Source organism: Notamacropus eugenii, chromosome 6 (genome assembly GCF_028372415.1).
Source record: "Notamacropus eugenii isolate mMacEug1 chromosome 6, mMacEug1.pri_v2, whole genome shotgun sequence".
NCBI classification, from domain to species: Eukaryota; Metazoa; Chordata; class Mammalia; order Diprotodontia; family Macropodidae; genus Notamacropus; species Notamacropus eugenii.
Window position 1 is genome coordinate 7,388,690 of NC_092877.1, and position 25,347 is coordinate 7,414,036.

The 25,347-nt window shown below is 43.5% G+C and overlaps 1 protein-coding gene across 11 annotated transcripts in view; it reads right to left on the minus strand.

The window, feature by feature from the left end:
• Positions 1–2,114: 2,114 nt before the first annotated feature.
• Positions 2,115–25,347, minus strand: part of ALKBH3 (alkB homolog 3, alpha-ketoglutarate dependent dioxygenase) — a 48,077-nt gene continuing 24,844 nt past the window's right edge. For 9 of the 11 annotated variants that reach the window (XM_072618403.1, XM_072618402.1, XM_072618396.1 and 6 more), the window contains 3 exons: positions 21,909–22,118; positions 3,104–3,202; positions 2,115–2,483 (listed from right to left, as the gene is read on the minus strand). In XM_072618403.1, the coding sequence (XP_072474504.1) occupies positions 2,382–2,483; positions 3,104–3,202; positions 21,909–22,118 (411 nt within the window). In that variant the 3' untranslated portion in view covers positions 2,115–2,381. Of the gene's footprint in view, positions 2,484–3,103; positions 3,203–20,731; positions 20,985–21,908; positions 22,119–25,347 lie in introns of those variants that run through there. The other 2 variants (XR_011969081.1, XM_072618398.1) reach the window with 2 other exon arrangements.

A 25,347-nucleotide genomic window follows, 5' to 3' on the forward strand; every position in this document is an offset into this window, starting at 1 on the left:
TGGCTTCCTTCAGGTCTTGGTTAAAAATTTCATGTTCTGGGAATTGGTCTGTCTTCTCCTGCCTCCCGTGTCTTTCTTCTTCACCACATCACCGAGCTGTGTGGGGACACAGGCTGTCCGCTACATCTGGCGCCTGAACAGGGACATGATCCAGGAACGGGACTCGTCTTTCGGTGATACTGGCCCCCTGGAAAGGAGCTCCGAGTTGTGACAAGGCAACTAAGGGAAGGGGAAGCCTCGGAAGAACCCCTGCAGGGGCGTTTCACTTTGTTCGAGGTTCTCGCAGGCACAGTAAAATCTCTTACTTACTAGGGGAACAACATGTATGTTGATTACACTAATGCAACTGAAAACAAAATTCAGATCAGATGTAGATGACTGATGGTGGAAAATAATTACTTTTTTCCTGCAGAAAAGGGGACTCGGGGCTATCGACTGCCATTTACTGTTATATGGGACTGCTATACAGGACATCGTCTAACTTGTCATTTTTTTTGCAAGGATGGAGACCCTGTGGGGTGGGGTGGCCTACTGGAAAATCAAACACTGAAATGCATCAGGAAAACATGGTGCTCATAAATTGCTGCAAAATTCCAGATGTCTTCTGACTAGGAAAGAGTAGTCCATCTGGACACTGGCCGTCTCGCAATGCATCCTAAGGTCACCTGAATCTTCTCTAGAGTGTTGCATCTCACTGCTGACTAAACCTGAGCTCACAGGTGAGAGTCTGAGCTTGCCAGTGTGGCTCAATAAGCATCATGCTGACAGAAATAGCAAGATGCAGGTGTGAAGGTTACAGTTGTCAGCCTGAGATATGCAAAGTCATGATTCCAAGCTGGGAAGAATCTGTTCAGCCACGGGAATGAAAGAGATTCCAAAGTGAACCCATTGCCAAATGGGTTGTTCTGCTTATGTTGGTTAGTCTGTCAACAAGAAAGAGGCGGAGACATGCTAGAGGTCTGCTTTTACTTTGACAGAAAATATTCATATCTCCCTTGAAAAAAACAGGGTAATTCACAGGTTCTGTAAAGTGCCACGTTCCTTAGAGAAAAGGTGCTCTATAAAAGCCAATGACACAAATAATGCAAACTGTAATGGTGAGACGTCTCAAGAGAGTCCATTAAAAAGGAAGGCTATACAGCCCAACAAGCAACAAACTCTGTCCTCCTCTTAAACAAAACACCCTCTAGCCTCTTTTCACTGGGCACCAGGATCATGGATTGAAGAGCATGGAATGGAGAGGGGAGAAAATGGAGCCAGGTCAGCAACAAGGTTGTTTCCACAACAGCCAAGTCCACATTCTTATTCCATTTTCACTTATTTAAACTAATTTCCTTTTTCTTAAAAGATTTCCCAGTCTCGTTTTGGAAATGTCCTTGCATGCCTGACCAAGAGGTCACAAAAGCACCAAGAGTCAGTGACCCGAAGCTGTTTTGGGAACCTCACTGATGTAATGGCCTTAAGAGCCTTAGTCACAAGGTTACTGAAATTTGAGGAAAAATCCTTAGATAATCGAGTCCATTCCCAACAGCCCCCCAGAAGGCTAGCTCCCAGCATGACATTTACCACGAGGGTTCTATTTGGCTTGGCTTTAAATGACTGCAACCATTTCTCCAGGGGATGCTAATCTATGAGGAACAGATGTCACTACCCGGATATCTGCTCTGCTGTTTTATCCAAATTTCAACCTATTACTTCTCCTTACATCGCTAAATGATTCTTCCCTTCATGAGGTTAAACATGCGCCGTTGACTGCCTGAGGGTGGCTGGGCTGCCTGGATCAGCTGCCTGAGCTTCTCCGGTTTGAGGCGCTGGCTAAAGCAGAGCTAGAGAAATTGGATGACTCACTCTGCTCAGTGTACTTTAGATACATAGCTTTCCATAACAATAAGCACCAAAGTCAACAAGTCAAGGCAAATTTCAAAGCAGCCTAGGAAAAACACCTGTTTGGATTTCCGCAGCTGTCTGACCAGAGAAATCCAGAGACGGTCACACATATTCACATCTCCACTTCTCTCCAGTCACAGGGGGAAGGCATCTGTTGCTTTGCCTTAGAGACACAAACCCATTCATTCATAGTTCTTGTATACAAATGAAGGAAAAAGAAAAGCCCATCACACAACCACACAATAGACTTTAATTTGCACCAAGCAAATCCCCAAGTCTGACACCTGTTTAGGGATTAATATTCCCACAACAAACATATTCCAAACATGAACTGCTTGCTTCCATTTCACAGAACTCTGTGCTAAGGCACCAATTACACTCTCATCTCCGATGGAGCTGTCTCGCCAGGAGACTGAAGGTCCATGCCCACATCCTTGGAATGCTTGATGTCAAAGGTCGGAGTCATTCCAAGGGCAGCTTCTTTCAGAAGGCTTTTAGGTCACTCTTGAATCCATCCCACTGGGCTCAGAGAAAACAGTCCTAAAGGTCAGGTTTGCTCTTGCTTCCTTAGAATGGTACTCCTTAGGCACCCGGTGCTACCAAGAAACAGATGAGTTATTAACATATACACTTTGTAACCAACTACAGACACAGACAGATATACGCATTAAAGGCAATTTTAAGGAAAGAGGAACATTGCTATTCTAACCTCTCTAAAGTGGATATGACAAAGGTTTCAAACAAATACTGATGATAAACTCTCGTGTATAAAATTTCTCTCCCCACCTTGATATTCCCCCACCACAAAGTGAGAACATTCCAGCACTGGAATAGTTTCACCATCTCCAAACAATATTCTTCATCTCAACCTCCTGCTGTTCTCCCCAGTCCACCAACAAGGATCCTAAATGGCAAATCTTCTAACGTAAACAAAGGACAACGTGAGACACTTATCCATTAAGTGGTGACTGATCCAGCACTTCCTAGCCCTTTAACCCTTCAAAGAGAACTTGGCCTCAAATATTTTTTGACTGAACACTTGTGTATAATATCAGACCTGGCAGCAATGACCAATCAATAAGCATCACCAAGTCTGATGTGATGTTACTTAACATCTCCAACATTATGAAGTCACAGCATTTCCTAAATTCATTGTCCTAGGCTACATCTAGGAAACTATACAAGAGACGCTATTCATAGTGTTCTATAGTCTTACCTGCCAATCGGCTTGAGTAGCTCCCTCCATCATCAACAAGGTGCCATGATCCAAGGGTATCTTCACTTTTTCCACATATGTATAGTCCCCATTCTCTTCCTGAGAAATAGCATTAAGTGAACCAAGTTATTTGCATGTGTAACGAGAATAATTACAGATATGACAACACGCAGTGAGCCAAATGAAAAGCTCCATTCATCATCCATCATATCTGTGACAGAAATCACGTAAGGTGGCCAAAGGTATCCAGTTTTATAGAAGGGTCTACTTTGGCCTATAAAGAAACTAAATTCCAATGATACAGGAACTCTCTAAAAGCAACATGCTCAATTACGGTATGATGATGATAATGGCCGTGACAGTCAGAAAGTCAAGTCTGGCTTTCAGTCCTGGCTATGTAACCCTGGGTAAGTCACAACCCTCCGAGCCTCCTTGAAGACTTCTTCCACCAGGCAGTTGTGACACAGTGCTTTGAAAATCTTAAAGCCCTACAGAACAGCCATCATTTGGAACACCAGTGAATGACACTGCATCTTTTTTAGCAGTCAACAAAGAAATTCAACAACTATTTCTTCAAGTTATTGGGCCAGTGAGAACTCTCCTGGCTCAACGTCCCCAAGGACCCTTCTACTTGTTCTACTTGTTCAGTCTCTCCAAAGCTGGGTGCAGCCTTACAGCAGAAAGTATGACATTGCCAGGTGACACTGGCTGTTCCAGCTCTTGGAAATCTACCACTAACTTCTGGAAGTTCAGAATGAAAATATTGGGTATTAACACTGTACCTTTCTCCCAAGGATCTCAAAGGAGGTTATGGATGTCATTTTTAGAGCCTTCACAACAGAGCATGGTGAGAGGCAGGTGGTGCTATTTCTCTTTCACAGAAGCAGAATCTAAAGAAGTGGTGAATTCAGCAACTTTATTTATCCCTAGGGCTTTGTGGGAGGTCCCTCTGCTATGACTATAAGAGGTTATCCTGTATGTCTGCTTCAGTTCATTTCCCTTCTGATGCAAAGATTTTGCATTTATTTGTTATTTGGGTCTTGCTTTTAATGTGCAGCTATGTTTAGATTTATTATTGTGGGTTTGCTCTTGAGAACTTCACTGTTTATAATTCTTTCTCCCAGAAAAATCAAAACCCAAACAATAATGCACTTGGATAAACAGCCCAAATTTCAGGCCCCTAACCGTCTTAAGAGAAGCTCTGGAAGATACAGCTACAAATCACAGAGAAGGAAGTGAAACAGATGACTGAAGTTATTTTGTCTTTTATTGATTGACTCCTAATAATGCATGCCTCTCACTTCTGACAGGGATTAACTCTCCCCAAATATCCCCATGTGACCTACTTGCTGTCCAGAAGGGAGCAGGAAGGTTACTCTGCTCTAAGGCAACCCGCTCCTGCCCCTGATTATTCCCCAGCATGAGGTTGTTCTAAGGAAAGAAAAATGTCAGACACACAAGATTTCTGTTTTATGGAGGAAAAGAGAGCAAAAGCTGAATGCGTCATCTATGAGATTAAGGGAATCCAAGGCTGCTTGGTTTAAGCAAGACAGTTATTAGAGCAGTGTTTGAGACAGCTGGTAAACAAGTAGAATGAATAAACAGGAATGGGAAGAGTGTGTGCAAAAAGCAGGTAATCTGTAAATCAAGCTCAGAAACCGGAACTGAAGCACGGAACATAGTTGAGAAAGAAAATGTTTTTCCAAAACAACTGACTAATTTTCAGGTGATGGATGAATTTTTTCCACTTTTTTTTTTTCTATGTGTTTCTTTGGGGCATATGGTGGAACAAGGAAGGAGGAGAACTGTAAATGCTTGTGGATAAGACAAGAGATTTTAAAAACCAAGGAGAATTTCACACGTATCAACACTGACAAAGCAGCAGCCACTTAATCAGTTTCGTTTCCACTGACTGATTTTCATGAGGGTGCTTTAAAATTCTTTGTCACTACCTTGTTTTTTGCATCGGCTCCTTTTCCAAATGTTCCTTTCCTCTGGTTAGCAAGCCGCCATGTAACAAAGAATTTAAAAAGAGAAAACACAATTTCAGCAACACCCTGGCGGTGCTGCAGAGTGCACGGAGTGCTTCACACCCCAGGTGACCCAGCCGAGCCATCTGTGGTCACCTTACGGGGTGCAGCCCTACAGCTTTCCTTTCTGTTCAGCTTCTCACAGCGCAAAGGGACGTCCCCTTCCTTTCCCTCCCTCAGTCTGCTTAGCCAATCCCCAGCAGACGCTGCTCCGTAGCTTCTCGCTACAACGAAAAGCGGTGCTCTGACTTCACACGTATAATCAATAGCCTATGGTTTGCCTTCTCAAGGGCCAGAGGAGGCTTGGAGGGAGGGAGAGAACTGGGGACTCAAAACTTTTAAAATAATGTCAAAAAAATTTTAACATAATTGGAAAACATTTAATAAAATCAATTTTCAAAATGATGCTTATGAGTATTTTTGTGCAGGAAACCTTTTATTGCTCTGCTCGCTGCCCAGACTTTGCCACCAAGCCCCCTCCGCCCCTCAGCCCCTTTCCCATGGGTCGAGATCCTCCAGGAAGCTCCATTTGGAGGAACGGCTCAAAGCAACTCTGCTTCCCTCGCGGACACCGCCAATGATGTCCAATCTGCCCTCTCTCTAGTACCGGAATCCTCTTCTCCTCCTGGGGAGTTCTTTCTGAAACCCCCATGTTGTGGAAGGGCCTGACTTCTGGTTTTAACCCTTTTTTTCAACATTCAGTTTCACAAAATTTGGAGCTCCAAAATTTCTTTCTGCCCTCCTCCCCTCCCCACGACAGCAAGTAATCTGATACAGGTTACATATGTGCAATCATATTAAACATATTCACACATTAGTCATGTTGTTAAAGAAGAATCAAAACAAAAGGGAAAAATCACAAGAAAGAAAAGAATGTCTGAAAAAGGTGAAAAGACTCTGCTTTGATCTGCACTCAGACCCCAGAGTTCCTTCCCTGGGTATGGACAGATAGCATTTTCCATCAAGAGTCTTTTGGAATTTTAACTAGACCTTAAGGCATACGCTTAGGAACAGAATCTCTGAAGGACATTTCAGTACCTTGTTTGTTTGTTTTTAACCAAAATTCCAAAATGCTTTCACAGCTCAACCAACCATATGTTGGTCTCTCTCTGTGTCTTCAGCCCTTACAATGCTTACCAGTTCTACTTTTGGTTACCCACGTCAATCTGCTGGTTGGGAAGCAAAATCTCAAGGTTGTTTCAATTTGTGTTCCTACTACTCATGAGTTGGGACGATCTTTCACGTGGTTGTTAAGAGTTTATAATCCTTCATTTAAGAATTCTTTATTCATATCCTCTGACAACCTAATCACCTGGAAATGGTTCTTGGGCTTCCTTTTTTGTGTTAATCCCCTACAGGAGAGGCAGACTGATGCAGGGAGAGAAAGCTCTAGGCAGCTCTATGACTGTAACTAGGCAAAGAAGACACCAACTTGCGTTGGTGGGGGCAGTTTCCTATATTGATGAAATCACAGGTCCCAGCTTTCCCCTGTTCCTTACTAAGGAAAAGAGCTGATGCCCAAGATAACTAAAGACACAGGGCAGGAAAAAAACACCTTATTGCCTCGGAAGAATTAAAGCTACCCAGCCCAGATGACCTAAAGCCTCAGATCCTGAAAGAACTAGTAGATGAGACTGCTGAGGCATTGTCATTAATATCTGAAAGACTGTGGGAAAATGGTAGGAATACAACGTTGGAGAATAGCAGACAAACATCCTCATTTTCAAAATAGGAAAGAGACGAGTCTATAAATCATAAATCAGTGAGCTGAAAATCTCTAGAAGGCGTCACTCAAGAGATGGCTGCTGAACATCTAGAATGGGGAGCAGGGATGATAGAGGCTGGCTGGCTTCATCAAGAATAGATCATGCCGTACTCAGCTCATTTCCTTTGCTGACATGGTAACTAAACCAGTGGAGAGGAATGCTGTGGATACAGCTCTGGATACACAATCTCATGTGCACTTGATAACAGCACAACTACATAGATTCAGACCTGGTTGAATGGCTGGGTTCATGGTTCTCCAGGGAAGGATCCCCTAGGGTTCTGTGCTTGGCCCTGGGCTGGTTCCCGTATTTACCAGTGACTTGAATAGGGACAAAGACAGCATGCTCCTCAAATCTGCACATGACCCAAAGCTGGAAGGAATGACAGCCATGATCCAAAGGGATTTTGACAGGCTAGAGGATGGGGTGGAATCTAGTGAGATGAAATTCAACAGGGATCAAGGTAAAGTCCTTTATCTTGAATGCAAAACTCAACTTCCCAAGAAGGGGAAAATTGGACAGAGATCTGGGTTTGTAGTGGAATGCCAGCTGAATACAAATCAGGAGTGTGGTGTAGCAGTCAAAATGAGCACAAGTGTCTTAGGCAGCATCAAAAATACCCAGGACAATGAGGTGATACTCCCAGAGTCCTCTGCCCTTGTCAGACATTATCTGGGGCATTCTGTTCAATTTAACAGATATGGGTAAGGCACAGTGTCCAGAGGAGAACAAGGTCAGTGAAGGACATGGAGTACTTAATGCATGGGGAATTGAGGATATTGGGCTACAGAAGATTGGAGTGAGATACAGACAGCAATGCTCAAGTGTTCAGAGGATTGTCATTCGGAGAAGGTACAAGACTATTTCTCTGGCCCCAGAGGGCACAATCTGGAGCAATGGACAGAAGCTAAAAAGAAGCCAATTTAGGTTTAAAGTCACAAAACAGGTCCCACTAACAAAAGCCTAAGCGGTGGCAGAGCGCCCTATTCTGGAAGTCTTCAAGCAGTGGCTGAGAGTGACCACTTCTCAGATAGGTTATAAAGGGGATTCCTATCAGTTAGGGCTTAGTCGAAATGACCAACTGAAATCCCACCTGTCCAATTCTAAGACACTGTGACATCTTGCATACCAGAGCCTGTTCAGAGATGCCTCATGCAAAGATTCCCACCTCCCCCCACAATGCTTTCCCTTCTTATCCCAGCTGTAATTGATTTTATTAATGCTAAAGTTTTTCAATTTCAGGTCACTGAAAATATTTTATCTTTAATACACTTTTATCCCTTGTTTGGTTAAGAACTTTGCCCCAGTCATACCCATGAATTGTACCTGACCTTGTTCTCTCCTGCCTTTTTTTTTTTATTTAATACTTACCATTGTTTCTAAGTCTGGTGGGATGAATGGATTCTATTAGTTTTAGACATTTCTGGCTCAATGTAGCAAATACGGCAGACAAAGATAAGTGTATTCTTGGGAAAGCTATTCTAATGAGCAAAGGTCTAGACTCATAGAGAGGTAGAAAGACATGGCACAGGTGGTGAGCTACACAGAATTATTATATTGCTTAGGACTAGAAGGTTATCTAATCCTGTTCCCATATTTCAAAGAGGGAGGAAACTGAGGCTTAGAGAGGGGAAATGACTTAGCCAGGGTTATTCAACAAGTGAGTGGCAAAAGGGAGGACTAGCACTTCATTCTAGTTCAGTGCTCTTTTTATATACCTTTCTATATGTTTCTCACAATTTTTATATGCCTTTCTATATATTTCTCATAATTTCCTAGTTAAAGAATGCATCTCTCTCAAATGTCTACAAGGTCACACAATAAATCACAAGCAGAGAACTTCCAAATGCCTTCATCCTCTGGTCAAAGTTCAATGAGGCTATAAACTCTACAGCCTGCCTCAGACAAGATGGCGGACAGTCTCTTTCCACTGATGAAAGCAACAGTTAAAGGCACAGAAAAGGCAGAGCCAGAGAGCACAAAGATTCATGCTGATAAAAAAGACAAGCAATGGTGGAAACCTTGGTTCTGTTTACAGACCTGAATTCACAGTGGAAAAAAACAGTCCTTTCATTTACTCAGAACTTTCTTAAATATGGTCAGAAAAAACACATAGCTGAGAATGAAATTTTCCATGCTCCTGGCCTCAAGTAGGCTTCAGAGTTCAAAATCAGTGTATACAATGAACGCTGTGCTGGAAAACCTTGGAATCTCCCCAATCCAGAGAAAGTCAGAGAACGACAAAGAAGAAGCTATGAGTCTCAGAGCTGCGAGGGCCCTCAGGGAGCATCTAGTCCAGCGGTGAGGAACCTTCAAGCTTAAGGCCACATGTGGCCCTCTGGGTCCTCAAATCAGCTTCCCCAACCCCAATCTAGTCCAACGCGTGGTCACATGAGAAGCCCCTCAACACTAGAGCACCACGCAGTCATTGTCCAAACTAACTCCCATGGAGACCTTTAGTTTTTTGGAAGTGGCTACTCATACTAAGCCTCCATCTGCCTTTTCATGGCTTCCACCATCTTCTGGAGCTCAGAACAATATCTGAAAACAGCCCTCCTGTCCTCCCCTAAGCATGCTATAGGCTAAAAATTAACCAGTCCTCACATGGAATGATTTCAATGTTCATCCTGGTTGTTCTCCATTAAGATTCTTCTCCCCAGCTCATTATCATCCTTCCTAAAAGATGGCTGAACTAAACACACTTAGACCAGATATGGTCTAAGCATCTTACATCATCTTAGGTTTTTGTTTCATGCTGGCAACTCATAGGGACCTTGCTGTCCACTAAGATCCATCAATCTTTTTCAGATGAACTTCAGTCTAGCAACACCTCTTCAATTCTGTATTTGTGAAGCTTTTTTTTTTTAGCCTAAGTGACAGACTTTACACTAAATTTCATCTTGTTAGACTCAACCCGCCATTTTGCCAGGGGGCAGCTAGGTGGCACAGTGGGTAGAGTGCCAGGCCTGGAGTCAGGGAGACTCATCTTCCTGAGCTCAAATCTGGCCTTGGACACTTACTAGCTGTGAGAGCCTGGGCAAATCACTTAACCCTGTTTGCCTCAGTTTCCTCAATCAGTAAAATAAGCTGGAGAAGTAAATGGCAAAGCACTCTAGTACCTTTGCAAAGAAAACCCCAAATTGGGTTACAGTCAATCACAACTGAAGACAACTCAACAACAATGATTTTAACCTTTTGATATTGTTTTTAATACTGATTTTGTCATTCAACACAGAAGCTATCTGTCCTAGCTTTATGTCGTCTGCAAACTTGCTGTGCAAAGTCCTGACTGATTGGCTGACCCAACTTACTCATAAAAATGTTAAGTTAGCACACATCTTTGGGGAACAGCTTTATCCAAGACCTCCCTCCCAAGCAGAAACTGAATCATGGATGACTATTCTCTTCAGGTGTGGCCATTTTAGCAGTTTCAAACCCACCTAACTGTACTGTCACCTATCCTACCTTCCTTCATCTTGTCCACAAGAACAGCACGAGAGACTCTGCCAAGTATTCTGCTCCAATCTGGGGAAGCTGTAGCTACAACATTTAAACAGTTCCGATTAGCCTGGCATGCCCTTGTCTCGATGAAGTCAAGTTGACTCACTATTATCACAACCATTCACTCTTCTAGGTATTTAGTATCTCTTCCCTGAATGATGTACAATTCTGCTGTGAATCTAGAAGAATTGGTCAAGCTCTCTCCTCCTGCATTCCTCCTCATCAGGGAGCAATTATGTTTCATCTGAATGCTTAATTCTACTTCTCCCTGAAAAAATAAGGAAAGACGGTTTCATCAAGTTTAATAGTTCTGAATTCCATCTTACAGAGAGAAAGCCTGACTCTGGTTTGTTCTAGAGGCGTTCCTAAAAAACAACAACAACAAAAACCAATCCATAATTTAAGTGTGTGTATACAGGGCATCCCCAAAGTTCCCAAAGCTTTAGTAGTTTAAAACTGCTCTAAGACTTTTAGGATATCCTCAGTTTGTGAGTGTCATCCCAGAAGGCAGGATCTTTTCCCTCCTCACCCAAGAGGAAACTCACACTGTGGGAGCTGTATTAATGTTTATATATTTTCTAAGTACATTACTGTTTTCTAAGAAAGGAAAGTCAAAGAAAACATACTGTAAGATTATAAGCATACCTTTCTATGGTTTTATTTTACAAAAATCTCACAAATGTCTATGCACAGAAACCCATAATCCCTACTAGAGCTTCCATCCAGAGTCACAAACAAGCTCAAAATCTTTAATAAGAAAAAAAATCAACTGTCAAATTTAATGAGGTCAGGGAATGAAGCTAAAATAAAATTTGTTTTACTCTGCCCTCCTTTCTACGTATTTTTAGTTGATTTTTAATGGTCTGTCAGTGAAAGGGATGATGCTACTTGTCTAAGGGTAGTTTATGAGGGCAACAGTGGCCAGGCAGCCTGGGGCATCTTGGGTGTTTCACCCCACTAAGGAACAGATGCCCAAGATGAATTTTGATGCTGTATCTCATTTAATCAAAGTTTTCTATCCTGAGTTTCTAATCCCCTCCAAATGTGGGTGTGGGTACATGGCGTTGAGGGGTGGGGGTGGGAATCTAATATGTGCCATTCCCAGATGATTAAGCAAACTTTTTCAAATGGATCCTCTACGTTTGGCACTGTGCCAGGCACTGGAGGGGGACAAAGCAATATAAACCATAGTTCTTGCTCTCAAGGAGTTCACCTTCTAGTTTAATCAAACAAACATCCATTAAACCTATTTGGCATGAAGACTGTTATGGTAGACACTAATTGGGGAGATAAGGTTGGTAAGCAAGAAAATATTTCTTATACTAATTTATATTATTAATCAAGTGCAAAATAACATTATGTTGAGTCTTCTTCCTCATCTACAAAATGAAAGAGTTGGACTATATGCTTTCTAAGGCCTTTCCACCTCTGACATTCTGGTTGCCAAATCTGAATTGGAGATCAATGAATTATTATTTTTCATTTTATTTCAATAAGAAAAAAACCAGGCATAGAAGTTAAAACAAAACACCAAGAGACTGTGATTAACTTAACATATATCTGAAACTCCTGTTATTTCTTAAACTTTTCCTGAAAAATTTACATTCTCATATGAGCACCTACATCATATTTTTTTCCTGCTCTGCTGTGACTCTTACTGCGTAAATACCGTAAATTTGTCTCTGTTATTGTGGTCTACCTCTACTGGAAATGACCAATATATTGGTCTTTAGCCTTTGATTTTGTTCATGTTGCAATGACTTCATGTAAGTCTTCCCATTTTTAAAATTCTTTGAACACCAATTTCATTACAGTGCAGTACATTCAATTACAAAACAAGAGAATTTCAGAAGGGCACGGATAGCTCAATGGTCATCTTGTCGAAATTACTCCCCTCAAGTAATCTCAACCACAACATACCTGAGAAAAAATTGGCCAATTTCTGCTTGGAGACTTCCAGTAAGGAGGAGCCTTACAGCTCTCCAGGCAGAGCATTCTACTGTTGGATAACTTTATCTGCCTTTTTTCCAGGCTCAACACAATCCTCACATGGCATGAACTCGAGGCCCTTTCCTTCTAACTGTCCTTCTGCAGATGTTCTCCCCTCCATCCACGTTCTTCCTAAAATGTGACGTCCAAACTGAACACAACGCTCAAAGCAGGATCTGAATATGGCCGAGAGCATCACCACTACCGCCTCCAGCCTCCTAGGAGTGTTGTCTCTTGTAACGCAGCCTCGGATCCCGCTAGCTTTTGGGGCTGTTGTATCGCTAGTTATTAATACTGAGCTCGCAGCTCACAAAAACCCCTGATCTTGGTCAGAAGAACGGCTGTCTGACCTCTGTTATACCAGTGATGCTAAGTTTTCAAACATTCTTCTATGGCTACATGTTTATCTCTATCAAATTTCATCTTCTTAAGGCAAGTTCATCTGCTGACACAAAACACAGGAGTTTGAGGAGAAAAAAGGTTTGGGAAAGTTCATGGGAAGTGACAGCAAATCAACGAGGGAAGAATAAAAGGAAGGCTATACAGCAGGACAACTGGACAACTCTCAACGGACCAAGCCAACGTATTGTGAGGCTTTCCCTGCAGCATCATGCAGGAAGGAGCAGAGGAGGTACAGGACGTAACTTGAAGCATGGATTTGCCAAGGAAAGCGTACTGATACAGTAGGTGGAGAACGGCAGAGAGCTGAACTGCTTGTTCAGACAGTCAGTACTGTGAAGGGAGGAAAGAGCGGTCATCTTTGCCAGGGGTGAGAGACCGGGAGTTGTAGAAGGATGAATACGTTTAGCAGGAGCAAGGGAAAGAGAAAGGAAGCTAGCAGAGAGGGATTTCAGAATTCTGTATGATATGGCAGCAGAATTATGAATGATAAAATGTCAAGTGTGATAACAGTGGTGGATAAAAGAGGCTATGGGAGTTGATAAAGTTGACGAGCTAGCAGACTAGAGCCAAGGAGAATGCCGAGAGTGACATATGGAGAAACGGCCCCTGGACTGTGCATTCGGTGGTCCTTGGTAATCTCCACAGTAGACTTTCTGTAGTTGTGGGGATAGAAGCCAGACTGTAGGGGATTATGGAGTGAGTAGGGACTGAGGAAACGAAGATACTCTAAGTAAAGAACATACTGAAGTTATAGACCTCTCATTCTATAAGTTTAACAATGAAAGGAAATAGAAAAATAACTGGGGTCAGTCTGAAATGTGAACCCATTCACAGTTCAGTAGAAATGTAGATCAGTTACAAGGTTGATTAAATGTGGGAGAGGCCAAGGAAAACTCTCATCATCTTCACTGTCACTGAGTCGTTTCAGTATCTGATTCTCCTTGATCCTATATGGGTTTTTTGGCAAAGATACTGAAATGGTTTTCCATTTTCCTTCTCTCTGGCCCATTTTACAGATGAGGAACCTGAGGCAAACAGAGTTAAGCGACTTACCCAGACTCACACAACTAGGAAGGTTCTGAGGTCAGATCTGAACTCAGGTGCTTCAGACTCCAGGCTCAGCGCTCATCCACTGCACCACCTAGCTGCCTTAAGGAAAACTGTAGAGGATAACTCTTAGAAGTACGTGCCAGGTGACTGTTCTGCTCCCAAACAGCTATGAAAATGCTGCTCCTTCTTTATATTTCATCTCTTTTTAACTTACTTGGCTGATCAAAACATGCTTACTGGCCAGCCTCGCTGCCCCCAGCTGGGCTCCTGCCGGCCTTGTGGATCAACAAACCTTCAGCTACATTTGGAATGTAGAGCTGTTCTTGCTGGTGTTGATGTAAGAAGCAGAAAAATCACAGCTGGACCTTTTGTTTGCTGTGCTGACACCGAAAAAAAAACAAAAAAGTCTCTTCTGATTTGTTCCGGAAATTATGGAGGGAGAATAAACATGGCAGCCCACAACATTATTTTACGGAGTCACTCTGCTGACTCAACTCAGGCTGCAAATGATTGAATTTTGAGTATTGATCTAAAACACATTCCTTTAAAAACAGAAACTGCTATGTCTGAGACAAGACCTACAAAACAAGAACAGGGGTGGGGGAGGTGATGATGGTGGAGAATTATTGCTTTAATAGTACTGAGGCTTATGTGCTTAAAAAGGTTCTTTGACCACATTTAATCTAATTATTTCACATCCAAACTATACATACGAAAATGTTTTTTCTCCCTAGCATTCACTTAATGCAGACTTACTTGATAAGAAGAGGAGTATAAAATTTGGTCATAGCTGTAATCAATTCTTTCACACAGGTGACACCAAGTAACTTTTTAAACTATCCCAGGAACATAAGGTCAGAAACAAGGAAGCCTCAAAAATACATGACACTCCTGAACTCATGGGCTTGGCACCTCACCAGCAACAAGGAGTCCCACTCAGTAGATGCTAGAGGGGCCCTGATTTCTGGCCTTGATTCATTTTACAAATGAGGAAAGCAAGGTCTAGAGAAGGTGAAATGACTTGCCTAGGGTCACATGACTAGGTGTTCCTAAAGCTAAGTTTCTTGAGGGTACAGACCAAGTCTTAACCAAACTTCCTTTCTCTCCCAGGGCTCAGGATAGTACTCTGAACCCAGAAAGTGCTTCAGAAATGTAGACTCTACTGTTAGGAGAAGCACAGCTAGGATTCACACCTCGAATGCAGCAGCTGTAGCCCAGGGGACCTGAGACCTGAGTTCAAATTGTAGTCACTAGCTCTGTGACCTCTCAGCCTCAGTTTCCCAATCTGTAAAATGAGGATAATAACATCATCTACCTCCCAGGGTTGTGAGGATGAAATAAGATAATATATACAGAGAGCTTTGCAAATATTAAATCACCATATAAATCTAGCTATTATTATACCTAGCACTCTTTCTACTGTGCTAAGTGCTTAATGCTACACTACCACTGTGCTAAAATTCCAAGCTACTTTGGTGGTTCTCTCCTCTAAAAAAGGAGTGGCAGAGATGAACTTCAAGTCCCTCCACCCCCCACCAGCTCCAAAACCTGGTGATCATGTGGTCCCTCTTCTTCCACCTTGGTTGGATGCAGGGATAAGATAACAGGGAGGATTTGACGTCCAAGAAAGATGGGAGATTTGAATGAATAGCACAAAAGCCTGTTCGTTTAATATGTGCAAGACGACAGACACTTGGCCCAGTTCTCAAGTCTGATGTCAGGAGCAACTACACTTCCTGAATGTTAACGAAAGACTCCCTACTCATCAAATTAGAAAAAATCTCAAATGGATGCCATCTAAACAACTGCCTTCCTGTAGTCTCTAGACAGGTAAAGGACTCCCCTCATCACTCCTGAAAATCCCGCTAAACCAAGCAGCACAGCAAGTCCACAGAACTTTAGCAGCAATTTAAGGGTATGTGAATGAAAAAAAAAAAACATGACACTGATAATTGTACTTAGTCAAGGCACAAGCAGAGGAAAGGCAAATCACTCTGGAAGAGGAAATGTGGCTGAGATTAAAGGTTCAAACACAGCCAATTTCCCCTAACAAAGCTAGCAGCCAAAGATTCTCTGAAAACTGTAGAAACAAGTCAATCGCAGTGGCAGTCAGGGCATGAAGTCTAGAGTGAGAATAAGGCCACAGGAAGCCAGATTTCAAACACAGAATAAATGAAAAGCAAGGAAATCAGTAAAAGCTCCATTTCCCCAGCTACCTATTAAGGACTGAACAACTTTCCAAACCAAGCGATAATTCTGGAAATGGGAACTCCAAAACCTTCACTCATTCCTGATCACTCCCATCCAATGCTACCCGATCCTTCAAATGGCTCTGAACCTTGTTCAGTCCTCAGGAGGCTTTTCTCTTTCCTCCTCTAACACCTTGTCAAGGGAATAAATGGTAACACAAATTTTGTTTTACCACTGCTGAGTCCGTCACTTAAGATAGACTGACAATTCCCTAATGTATCTTTGTGGAATCGTGGTCTTCACAGAGTAGCTTTTTATGACTTTCTATGCACTATTGTACCTGTACAGTAGGTTTAAATAACATCCTCATTTGATCTCCAACTAGATCTCAAGTTTCCATGTGAGGAAGAGACTTACAGATTCCTGACTGACAAGCACACATCATGCTCAAAGCCAGGCCCACTCTACCACCTAAGAGCCCTCTCTATGGCCTGCTGGGGGTACACAACACTCCCTCCTAATCACTTCCAACTCTGTGTATGAGAATCATCATTAAATCAATACGACGTTTCTGGAAAGGGCATGTTAATCACTTGTTCCATAACTCTCTGACTTCTCTGCCCAAAATGCCCAAAACGTGTTGTCTTCTCCTATGAGAAAGTAAGTCCCTTGATAAGTCTCTCAATGCCCTGCTTTTCCTTTGGATGCATTACAGCTAGCACACTCTCCAACATTTCAATACATCAAGAAATGCTGGGTGAGCTGAAGGAAGCTCCTTGAGAACAGGGACGAGCAGGCCTGCTTCTTAGCACAGCTCCTTCCGCTTAGTGAGTGCTTCATAAATGCTTTTGCATTCGTTCATTTGCCAAATTTATACTTCGGTTACCTGGGCCTTTATTTCTTGTTCTGCTCAGTCATTTCAGCAGCGTCCAAATTTCATTAACTCCATTTGGAGTTTTCTTGGCAGAGATAGTGGAGCAGTTTGCCATTTCCTTCTCCAACTCATTTTATAGATGAGGAAACTGAGGCAAACAGAGTGAAGTGCCTTGCTCAGGATCACATAGCTAGCGAATGTCTGAGGCCAGATTTTAACTCATGAAGATGACTCCAGGGTGCTCTATGCCCTCTGGGGTCACCTAGCTGCCTGCCAATGCATGGCATGCCATAAATAAACACAACACTGAAAGCCAGTCAATCGCAGTTCCAGACAGCAAATGACGAAATACAATCCTCTAAGGAAAAGAGGGGTACGAGGGCTGCAGAGTATGGCACATGCTGTCAGCTGCAGTCAAGGTGGTTTTGGCTTAACTTTTTCTATTTCACAAGAAAGGATTCAGTGGTGATGGTGGTGATAGGAATGATCTATGTCAGGAAATCACTGGTTTAAAAACAAAAAGCATCTTTTAAACACATTTGTCAAATTGGAGGTGTGTACAGTTGAAAGAGCTCCAAACCTGAGGCGAAAGACCACGGTACAAGTCCTTACTCTGACTGGCTATGAGACCCCAGACAAATCCCTTAGCCGATCTTCAGGATCCTTCTCACTCAGCTAAAAAGGAGGATCCTCTCATCTCTAGAAGGGGCCAGGTCTGAACAAACGAGCCATCCACCTCTGGCCAACAACAGGGACAAACAGGAAGGGGCCACATTTCCAACTGAAACACAAGACCTCCAAGTCCTTGCAAAGTAATGAAACAAATGAGGCAGGAATCCGGCAAGTAAGCTGTCAAAGCAAGACCCCCAGTGTACGTGAGGGGGACAGGGTGATGCTGAAATAAAAGTGGCTGCTGCTAGCTAGAGTACAGTCCCAGAGGGCCCCCATTCCACTCTAAGCTCGTCAATTGTAGAGGCTGCCTTTTTTGCTGGTATTTGTGTATTTAGCATGATACTAGGCACCCAGTAATAAGCAATTAATCATTCCTGCATTCATTCATCCTATTTATTTCTTTCAATCTCTGTTCATCTCTTTCTATACCCATTCATCTACCTCTACTTATCTCTAGCCACTTATATATTAATCTGGATCTATCTCAATTCCTCTCTTTCCATCTTTACCTCCCTCCTATCTAACTCTAGTCAACCCCCAATTGAACCCCAATTTTCCCACATCTTACAGAGCCGTTAAGAAACTGATTTTCAAATCACACTTGATGATTTTCATTCTACACACATAAGACCCATCCTTCCATTAAGGCTGGTGTTACAGCTCAGGAGGGCAGGCCACCTGTCAAGCCCACACATTCACTAAGACCCCCTGAAAGCCTCCGTCCTGGGAAATGGTAAAACCAGAGTACTCCCTGGTGACAGAAATAGCAGGACTGCCCCGTGTCCCTTGCAAAGGAACCAGAGAAAGGAGAAACTGCTATTAGCTCAAGTCACCCTGAGGGAAATGAAAAAAGCACCTCATTTTGATGATTCAGCTGAAGGACAGAGACTACCTAGAGGTTATCTGTTGGCATCCAAATCTCGGGTGCATCACAAAACTTCCTGCCATTATCTAATAACACACCTCCTCCTCCTCCAGTCATCACTGTTTCCCTGGTAACCGACGGAGAAATAGCAGCCTGCCAACCAGCTTTTGTCACTGCAGTGTAGAATTCAAGCTGGCCAGGGAAAGCACTCAGCTAATCGTTACAACTGGGCTTCACTGCTGCAGCAAAATCATTTGGAGATACAATTGTGTTGGGGCCCAGGAGCCTTGAGGCCTTGAGAGCTGAAATGCCAAGGGGGCTGATTTCTACGCATACCAAGAGGCAGTGGGATGAGTGGAAAAGTTCCTGGAGTAGGCATCAGGAAACCCAGATTTTAGGTGCTGCTCTGCCCCTGACCAGCTGTGTGACCTTGGTGCAGTCACTCCCCTCCTCCAGCCAAGCCCAGACTCAGCAGCTTCCAGTATGATGAAGGTGTTAGAAAAGATGAGCCCCAAAGTCCACTCCCATTCCAACACTGTGTTTCTGTATTGATGCAATTGGGACATGTGTTCAGAATATGCTAAAGGTGTCACTAAGTCACTAAAACCCCAAACCAAACAAAGGAAGACTGCACCACAAGGAAAGAAAGAGCACCCCAGTGTGGGAGCCATGACAGTGAGGAAGTTGGGCATGGTAAGAGAGGCGAGGCATTCCTGATGGGGGACCCCATGTATGACAGTGGCTCAGCTTACTGTGTGAATCACAGAGGGAAGGCTTGATACCTGCAAAACAAGACCATCCCAGCCTTATGACAAGGGAACAGAAAAAGAATTGAAGATGCTTGAGCCATCAGCAGATGACTGCTAACTCCACAAGTCTGCCATGGTACCAAAATGCAAAGGGAACACAAACTGGGTCCATTGACCCAGAGTCCAAACTATTCTTGAGCAGAGTGGCAGGCCCCTGGATGGCAGAAGGCTCATTTCCCACAACACCCTGAAGGCAGGAAGCCGCTGCTCAGACAAGTCAGACAGATCAGAAAAGGAGGAATTGGAACTAGCAGGAGATTCTCCCCAACCCCCAAAAGTCCTACTGACAAGAAAGATGGTAACAGGGGCAGCAAAGAGAAATGAGCAGAAAATAAGCTGGCTTAGTCTCCCAGAGGCAATGCTCATCTGAATTTACGGTTTCCCTAGACTATAGGAACTATGTCCATAAATCTGATTTTTCCAGAGAAACCCAAATAGATGCCCAATCTGGGAACATGTTTCCTTTCTATCCAGGAGGAGAACTGAGAGGAAAACAATTTCCTCTGGGGCTTGTTTCCAAACTTATTGGTGCCAAGATAGGGGCTTACACTTCCAGCCCAGCTGAACCTGTGGCCTTACAGGAAACTCTTGCAAAACTCCTAACCCTGTCAAGATGCTGATCTCTGCAGCAACGACACAAAGAAGCACAAGGGCTCTCCACACTGCTGGAATCCAAATCTACTTACATCTAAAGAGGCTGCTTCCAGACACTGCGCAAGGTCATTCAATAGCGATAGTCATCAATTTGTTAATTCTCTTCACATATACTCAACACTGAGTTTCCTTGCCTGCCCCTTTATCTTTGAAACTAAACCCGGAATTAAAGGAGTTTCTTAATATTTCATTAAAAAAAAGTTTTGCCAGGTAACAGAGAGAGAGCTTAGTACACACACTGCTTCCCAACCTGTGGACCAGAGAACCCCAGAGGACTTTATTTCTCATGGAGGACCAGGGACCACTGTTCTGATTGTGAGCATGACCTTATGGGGTTTGGCGGGGCAGCTTGGTGGTGCAGTGGATAAAGCACCAGTGCAGGAGTCAGGAGGACCTGAGTTCAAATTTCACCTCAGACACTTGACACTCACTAGCTGTGTGACCTTGGGCAAGTCACTTAACCCCAACTGCCTCATCCTGGGTTACCTCCAGTCATCCTGATGAATATCTGGTCACTGGATTCAGATGGCTCTGGAGGAGAAGTGAGGCTGGTGACCTGCACAGCCCTCCCTCACTTAAAACAAAGTCAAGTGCAAATCATGTCATCATTTGTCTGATGGCATGGCCTTCTTCGGCAACAAAGGACGAACACCCACCTCCTTACCTATATATGGTGTTTGGCAAAACTTGCTGTTCAGAAGGTGACCCTCACCCTGCCTGGTAACCACTGGGACATCAGACCAGTGCTGGCCTTGGGACCAGGAGACTAGATCTGAAGATCAATCCCTGCCAGTGACTAAGCAGGTAACTAAGGCCAAGCACTTACCTTCCCTGAGCCTTGACTTCTTCTGCTGCAAAACTGGGATGACCTTAACAGAAGCTGGCACTTCGATTCTGAGTTTCAAGGTTCACAAAGCACTTTACAAGTGGAGCATCCCGGTGAAGCAGCTAGTGCCCTCCCTCTTTACAGAAGGGGACACCAGGGCACAGAGTGAATGGCAGAGTGAGGGTTTGAACTCAAAAGGCTCATGGCTCCAAGAAGCAACAGAACAGCTCAGAACAGCAACCTTGCTCCTCCTCTACAGAAAGAGTAAGATGATGTAATAACCCACACAAAATAAAATGTAGAGGCCACCACACAGTGTATAGGTACCTCCATGTGACTCAACAGAACAACTGCCCCATCTAGCTTTATCCGCAACACACCTGTGGTCTGAATCGGGTCACATTTAAAAAGCAGCCCATAAGCACGTCACCCTGGCTGGGATCTCATCAGAATGCCAGGACTCAGAAAAGACTGTGTACAAAACAAGTTTACTGGCTCTCAGGATGGACATCCTACCCACGTCTCTGCTCCGCACAAGACTGTGATACTGAACCCAGTCCCATGACAACTATGGGAGCCACTACTAGCGGGCTCTTTAAAGATACCCTAGCACTTTGGGCAGGAATCAGTCCAAGTATTCCTGTGTGTCAAGGGGAAAGCTAATGTCTTTATTCCTAGAGCTAGTTCTATCACTGATTTTTGTGACTATGAGTTTGCCACCATCTCTATCTAGCTCAGTGGCTTTATCTGCAAGAATAAAATAAGTCACTCATACTTCAATGACATGCTGAAAATGTGAATAAGGAGACAATGAAATGTATGGCCAGAAGGTGGTATGTCACCAGGGCGCCCACCACTCTCCTCATTACCCACGACCCTCATTTTCTGTAGCTTCCTTCTACTTCCACTTGTTGTGCCCCAAAGAAACCCTTGCACTTACTCTGCATGTATCTTTTACATTCCCACAGATTTACATGTTGTCTCCCTTAAAAGAATACAAGCTCCTTGAGGACAAGAGCTACTGATCTTCTGTCACTGTACCCCTAGTACTTGGCACAACACCTGGCACAGAGTAGGTGCTTAACAAATGTTTGCTGACTGAACAGTGGGTGCCGGAGCTGTGATCCTGGGGATTCTGATGACCTGGGCATGACAAGGGGTCAGACAGAGTACTCACTGGAGGGGGCTTCTTCCTCATTTCGAAGACGCGTGTGGCCCCCAAGCTGAGGGAGGCAATGACGGGGCACCTCCCCAATGAGGGCTCATCATCGCTGTGCCAGTCAATGCTGTCCTTGTCGTTTCGATAAAGGTTGCAGAGTAACGAGTTGAAGGTGTGGCCCGTATTTTCTTCAATGCGTTTCTTCAGCATGGTCAGCACAGGATGCCACTGAAGCAGAAAGGGCAGGGGTAGAGGACAGAGAGGAAGTGAGAGGAGGCAAAAGGCTTCAATAACGGCTTAGGCATGAGGAGGAGAGATGCTGATCTGGAACCTACTTCCTAAGCATGCCCAACAGCTGAGTTCTTCTCTATTTCTGAAGTTTCAGAACAGCTTAACATAATACCATCTGATACCTGATGACAAGTTATCAGAAAGACTAGTCACCTCTGCAATGTTACCTTGAAATTGGCTTGACAATGAGAACCATCAGGCTTGGTCTTTACCACAGTTGGAAGCAGTTGGGTAACTCAGTGGATAAAGTGGTGGGCCTGCAGTCAGGAAGACCCAAGTTAAAATCTGGCCCCAGACAGTCAAAAGCTGAGTGACCCTGGACAAGTCACTTGTCACTTAACCTCTATTTGCCATAATCCACTGGAAAAGGAAAGGCAAACCACTCTTGTCTTTGCCAAGAAAAGTCCATACACGAAGAGTGGGACATAGCTGACCAAGACCATTCCCACTACCATGCTCACAAAGAAAGACCAGAGCAAACTGAGCCATCATATTCCTTTTCTTTTCAACTTGAACAGTTGGTACGTGACCCACTTCAGGGAACAACTGTCACAAAGGAATCAGGATGAACCATGTCTGTGAACAACAAGGCTAATAAATCAGAAGCTTAGAAGAGCTCCAGCTCAGAACTACCACATCGGAGCAGGCATACCTGGCGGATCTCCAGGGAGCTAACAGGCACCAACCAGAGTTTTCTGGTATGAATAACCATCCTGTTAATTCTGCTCCTGTACTTCTTTTCAAAGATGGGACTGTTTTTATTTATGTCTCCTTTGGGGAGTTGTAAAAAATAATGCAAAAACGCAAGCTCAACAATAATTCAATCACTACAAGCGCACTGAGCAGCTCCTCCAGGCAAGGGACCGTGCCAGGGATGGCGCTGTGGGGGTGCGATGCTCCCCATTCATGAGAAGTTTTTGGCCTAGTAGGGGAGAGAGAATAAGAAACCAAATAACAGTAATACCAGGTGAAGGTCAAGAATATCACAGAGGTGACAATAAAGTGCTGAGGTCAGAGAAGGAAGAGATCAAGGAAACTTCTATCGCTGTCCCAGAATCAGAGCAGAAAAGGCACATCAATGTGGTCACCACCGCTCTATGACAGAGTTGAGGGGATTATTTTTACAAGGATTTTAAGGCTGCTTCTGGGACAGTCCACTTTTTACACAGCGACCCTGAGAGTGAAAAGCCAATTGTCTTTCATCTAATGGGAACCATGACTACCCCTTTACATGTGTTCACTGAGGGATCAGGAAGATTTAATGAATCTCCCCAGTACCCCATGGGGTTCTGGGTCACTGAGGCTGGCTGGTCCTCTTAGAGACTTTGGATCTTTTAGGAGAAGTCCCTGCTCTCTCACTACTTGGCAGGAAGCTCTGAGCCCAGCCTCATGAAGCACTTTGCACTTTCCACTGGGACGCCTTGAACTGTCTCTTTATTGTTACAGTTTCTGCGTCCTTCCTCCCAGAAGTCCAAAGTGCTCTACAGAATTCTTCAAAAATACATGATAGCATGCATGAAGGAAAGGACAGGCACCAAAGAAAATCATCAGTATCCAGGGTTACTTGGGGTTCCTGGCTGCTAAGATCATCAAGGAAGGGCTTTTAGAGATTCTTGCTTTCATACTTATGTGAAAGCCCTAAGAGCAGTTGGGGAATAGGGGTCAGGGGAGGGGACGGTTCCATTTAGTCCATAACTACTTACTGCTACATTCAGGAGTAAGTAACAGAGCCAAGATGTGACCTCAGGTCAAGCCCCTTTTCTCCTAAAAATTCCTCAGACAACATAATTAGCTACATTTCCTGAGGATTCTACAGCTTTGCACTTACTGACAACATCACAGTAGCAAAGATCAGCCAGCACTTAACAAGGAGAGAGGCATAAATCGTAATGTCTCCATGCATATATAACTGCTCAATAAATATTGATCAAAATGAATGAAAAAGAAGAGAGTCTTTCTACAAAAGGAACTCGAAGGAACAACTCTTGGCATACCTAGGTTTTACAGCTCACAGGATGTAACAATAATAAGTTTTGTACTGCTTCTAGACTGCCATTATCTCCATTTTTCTTAGTGGTAGGGTGATGGAAAGGCAGGGAAGAAAGCCATAAGCCAGAGGACAAAGCCTCCCTTTCTCACCACTGCCCGATCCCTTCAATTCCCTACAACCCAAGGAACTGACTTCTAAGGAGCCCAAACACCTGTGTCTGACATGCTCAAGGCACCTCAACCTGGGAAGTCACAAGAATGCAGTAAACACTCAAGAAACAAAGGAATCCCAGAGTTAAAACAGATATGCGGATAGCTAGTCCATCTCCCCCTTTCAGTAAAAACTATATCTAAGGTGCAATTTAAAGCTAAGAAATAAACAAACCATTATGGTTAGGTGACAGTCTACTCTGCTTTCAAGAAAATTCCAGAAGGGATGCTTTACATTCTCACTCGGCCCCACATCTTAAGATTGATTACCTTAACCCATAGACCAACTCTGAAAATTACGTTGCAGGCTACAAAGATTTTAAAAATCTATTTGCAAAGATGAAGTATGTTCCAAAAAAACCACCCAATTTCAAATTAAAGAATTCTAATCTTTTGAAGAAATTTCAAACTGTCAACAGGGTCTGGAAGGAGAAAAATGCTAGCTAAGTTCCTACTTTAAACCACTGATGAGGGTTAGGAAAAGGGGTGAAGGGGGAGATTCAGATTCCCCCCCAAAGACCAGAGTACAGGAGAGGGCTGTCTAGAATGAATTCTTGGACTCAAGCATTTTTGAAGTCAAGGTGATAAAGATTTATTTTCAGTGGGCAAGAGTTCTTAGGGAACCTGCGATTTGAAAGGATTTATATAGAATATTCTATAGTAAAACATGTGCCAAATATGCTAACTAGGTGATTCAGGGTGGGATTAGGGAGTGGTTAAGGAGTAGTTAGTTCTTAAAGGAACATGCTCTTTTAACATCTACTATACAGGTATTCTACCCAGAGTTCATTGGGAAATAGCCCAAGAAGAGGCTATATGGAGGTGTGGTTTTAGGCCTGAAACATCACTAAGTCAATTAAGGGTCAGGACTGACTGAGATACCCAGGCTGCCCCTCATCAATGCCTTGTTAGACAAGACAAACATAAAGGAATATACACATATGTAAGTCTAGAATACATATGATAG